Below are 4,766 nucleotides of genomic sequence, written 5' to 3' on the forward strand. Positions count from 1 at the left end.
ATTTGCAAACACACGTTTCTGCTTGTATTTATTATTATTTCAAATTTTAATGTGCAATAATTAGATGTCATGTCAGGCTATTAGCCTATCATATTGTTTTATTGTACAAAAAAGTGGTATCAGTAAAAAACGTGGGCTTTTTTAAAATTCAAATTTTTTTTATCTTGTTTTATTCGTTTTAAGAATCCGTTCTGATCTGTTCTAAATATGTGACTGTTTATGCAAATGACAGCTGAGGTTTGTTTAATAATTATTTTCAGACTCAGACAGATTTTGCTGCTGCACCGCAAATCCAGACTCAGATTTGCGTACACGAGCTCAGACCTGACGTGAGATCTGATCGCAGCTTCCGCTCACGTCCAAATTGATAAATGCCGAAGCTTGCGTGGAAACGGTCGTAGCGCGGTTTCCTGCCGTACGTTCGTTTGATAAATGAGGGCCAGTGTGCGACCACAGGTCTTCTCATTCTTCACTGGCTGAATGTTTCTGTGTTCATCGGTGCAGCTTCACAGTTTAGTGTTTGCTGGTGAATTGTGGGAGAAAGTTTACTTCTTTGTCTCCTCCTATTATGATCTGTATCTGACATCTATCCAGAAGGCAGTGAAAGATTTGAGTTTTCAGCCTTTTCAAACTTTTTTATACCAAAGTCAGTTGATGGACTCCTTTCACACCGCCTGACGGGTTTGCCGCTCTGTTCTGTCACGACCACAGAGTCACACACACACGCAGGAGAGAGACGATGAGCTGCAGCGGCCGAGCCTCAGTGTGAGACTCTCTGCTCCGTGATTGTGGGTTTTTAAAAAGCGCTGCAGTTCAGTCTCCAATGTTTCCGGACAGGACAGCACTGTAGACTCCCTGCTGTGTGTCTGACAGACGTCACAGCAGGGAAGAAAATTGTTATTCCCTTGTTTTTCTGGAGTGGGCTGATGCTGATAGATGTGTTGGTCATATTATTTTAATGTTTTAAATGCAAACATTCACTTGGTGAAATGATTTCAGGTTGTTTTTTATTACTTTTTGAACATTGAGATGTTTTTTTGTTCTTAAAACCACAAAAACATCTTCTTATGGATCTACACTTTAAATAAAATACAGGAGAAGAAGAAAATATGGAGCTTTAAGAAAGAGTCAGATGAATCAACACCATAAAGCTCCTCCACCTGAGTCAAACTCAAAGCATTTACACATAAAACAATAACACGCTGTGGTTTTTCTTGTGTTTTATCAGTGATCTCTGCCTTACTTAGAAAATGAGAAAATGACTGTGCAACACTGGAGAGGAGCACAAAAGACAAACACAAATAATCCTATTTATAATGATTCTAAGGTCATTTTATTTGAATCTCTAATTTTAATCTGACTCTGACTGAATGAATACAGTCTGGCATTGCATCTTCATGAACACCATCGTAACAGCACCGCTGCTGAAAAACATTCAAGGGGAAACACTGAACTTGCCCTCTGTGGATCGTCAGTCAGGTTTACATGTCGTCTAACATGGCTGACAGTGAGTGCTGGAGAGGAAATGGCTTCATCATCCACTCACTCACTTATCCTGACTGAAAAGATCGTCCATTTTACCAAGAACTAATTCTCAGTTTACCTGCATTGTATTTTATGTGGGAACCCAGTAACATTTCCAGTGTTTTCATTTAGTTATTACACCTTTTATAATAACATATTTTTCTGTCTACGATCTAGTTATCACTGAGTCATGTCACTTTACAACCAAAGGTGAAAAGTAAGACCTGAGATGTGATACTGAACTTAACAGTAGGATGTGGTCATGGAAAACACGGATTGTAACTGATAAGACTCAATCAGGGAGAAAATAAGGCCGTCTGTGTCATCATTTCCAAAACTCAGAGCCACAGTAACCATCAATATCTGATGAGTCTAATGTAAAGTAAAAAACTTGCACTGCAAACCATACACCAAGCCGTATGAAGGGTGATGCATTTACTGCAGGTACATGATCAAATGTGACCTTATAGGTGTCATTATCATCTCACAGTGAGTCCAGGTCCAGGTCTAAAACCACTACACTCAGATTTTCTCAAATCTGGACGAGATCATCCCAGAAAGGCTAAACACTCCTTAAAACATTCTGAATGTGATGCTGTTAGAAATAAGTCAAAAGCATTTTCAACTTTTATTCACAAACAGATATTTTGCTCTATTTGTGCAATTTTGTCGACGTGAATTCATATAAATGGGCTGGACAAAATATATGAACACCTATCCGAATAACCCAATACATTTCAACAGCAACACAAATTACAGCCTCAAAAATGAGCATAAAATAAATCTACACATATCTCAAACACATGACACGTGTCACTGCAATCCGTCTGAATTTGTGGTCCAGTATTTTCTGATTAGGTATTTCACAAAAAGGGTCTATAATTATTACCATTATCATAACACACCAGTGACATGGAAATCAGGCTGAGGATGATGATGATGATGATGATTACATTACTGAATATAATATAGCAATATTAATGAGATAACAAGCACATTTTGAACAGGCACAGCACTAGTATTAGAAACGCAACCAAAAGTTGTCGCTGGCCATGGATGGGAAACTGAGAAATATTTCTTTCAACCAAAAGCAGACACAAAAAGCAGGAGCATTAAAAACAGGGTTTACTTTGTCAGCATGCATAACACAGGACACCAACAGGTTAAACAGGTAAAGGGTTAAGGCAGATAGACAGAAAAAAGTTTTTAAAAAAAAGAAAAGAAAAAAAAAAGTAGAAGAAAAAGAAGCACAATCGCAGGCAGGTGCCAGGTCAGGCGACTGGCAGGAGCAGGAAGGAACATAATGAGGACGAATGATGAGCAGGAGAAAGAAAGTCGGTTCTGGAAGGATGACAAATGTTAGTGAACAGATAAACAAGATGAATTAAATGATTTTACAATCAACTGTTGATCATTTTGATGAATTATTGAAGAAAACCTTTTGATAAAAATGGCATCATAGATATAGATCAAATGAAGAACAAGTACACCAATTGCTGCATTGTGGTTGTAACACAGGCCATGGCTTTGGCAGACGTAAGGAAAATGACAGTGGCAGAAGCAGTGAGAGAGATTGACCCGGCGAGTTAGAGGGAAGGTCAGAGAACAAAAGGAATTTTTTGAAAGAATGACTTGAAGAGTAAATTAAGCAATTTACAAGTTGGGGAAGATGTTTTCATTGTATTTCAAAAGGTTAACATAACCTTTGGTCTTAAACTAGAAACTAGACTTATGCCATGACATGACAACACAAAAGCCATGTTGTGCTGCCATGGTGTAAATAATATTTTTCTTTATTCACATCTGAATAGCGGTTTCACAAATCTGACAGAATGTTTTAAAGAGTCTTTATCTATCTTTATCTTTATCTAGGCCAGATTCCACATGTCTGTGTAGTGTGGAGTGTAGTTTTAGATCTGGACCTGGTCTCATGTGGTCTAGATGCAGAAAAAAACAGTGGAACGTCGCTTTTTAGCATTTTCACAAATGGGATAAAGGTTAAAGTCAGACAGCGTTAAAGTTTTACCTTAAATGAAACACGCGTTTTTAACAGTAAGAGGTGCAATAAACGGAGGATTGGGCGCTCAGCTGTCTAAGTTTCCCTTAACTTTCCCCTTAAATGCCGAATCGACGGATAAGTATCACCACGTAAATTCAGCATCTTGTTTGACCCCTACAGTACAGACGGTAGGGGTGGGCGGATCGATTTAAATATCGATAGTATCGATACTAACGTTGGTATTGGGTATTGATCGATACTTGTGTGATGAGATCGATTCTTAAGTTTCAGTTTATCTTCTGTAGAACTCCAGGCATTTACAGACTGACCGACTGGCCGTATAACACCGCTCTTCTCTCTCTTCACTCATGCTCAATTAGCCCCTCCCCTTTCCTCCGCTCCGCGGCTTCCATTGCTACACTCACTCACTCACTCACCCACTCACTCACTCACTCACCCACTCACTGCCTGTGGCTTTTTATTTGCCTGAAAACTTTGTCCTGTGTTTTATTATCATCATAAACATGATTAATTAAAGGAAAACTTACAAAATAATTAAATAATCATGAAAATTCAAGTTTTCATTCAAATTTGCATATTAATGATGCATTCACTTAATAAATTATGATACATTGCTCCCCCCTACACAAAAGTACATGGTAGTAGTAAAAAGTATCGGTATCGGCAATACTGGCCCTGTATTTACTTGGTATTGGATCGATACCAAATTTTGCAGTATCGCACAGCCCTAACAGACGGCGGAACTTCCAAACACCTGAATGGCTGTAAAAGCGCCCCCGTATCGCCCCTGTATCGCCCCTGTATCGCCCCCGTATCGCCCCTGCGGTGTGTTTGAACTTACCGAGCAGCGCGAGCACGTTCGCCACACAAACTCCTCTGGTCATCTTCATAATGATGAACATGTAGCTGCACGATGGTGTAACACGTCGTTAGATATATGTCTCTGTTGATGATGATTAGGATCAAAGAAGCGGCTCACACAGCTGCACACCTGACTGATCGCTTTTAAATCCGTCCGCTGGTTTTTTGTTTTTTTGAGCTGCCTATTTCGCTACGTCATATAAGGACCTCCCTCCAGTCAATGATGAAGGGAAAACGAAAGTGAATCTTATGATGTAGGTAATGTAAATGTCTTTACTAGCATGGTTTACCATGGATGTGGTTTACTAGTTTACTGTAGTAAAAGTACAAGTGTCACAATATGAAAATACTTTCTTACAAG

General features: G+C 39.1%; 1 protein-coding gene across 1 annotated transcript in view; it reads right to left on the reverse strand.

The window, feature by feature from the left end:
* The window catches only part of LOC147817822 (uncharacterized), a 14,300-nt gene extending 9,734 nt beyond the window's left edge, over positions 1 to 4,566 (reverse strand). The window contains exon 1 of the mRNA XM_087180050.1: positions 4,386 to 4,566. Within this exon, the coding sequence (XP_087036176.1) occupies positions 4,386 to 4,446 (61 nt within the window). The 5' untranslated portion in view covers positions 4,447 to 4,566. The remainder of the gene's footprint in view (positions 1 to 4,385) is intronic.
* Between the last annotated feature and the right edge of the window lie 200 nt (positions 4,567 to 4,766).

This window comes from Seriola lalandi, unplaced genomic scaffold (assembly GCF_002814215.2).
Source record: "Seriola lalandi dorsalis isolate HSWRI2012SDOR001 ecotype SW California unplaced genomic scaffold, Sedor1 jcf7180002054885, whole genome shotgun sequence".
NCBI classification, from domain to species: domain Eukaryota; kingdom Metazoa; phylum Chordata; class Actinopteri; order Carangiformes; family Carangidae; genus Seriola; species Seriola lalandi.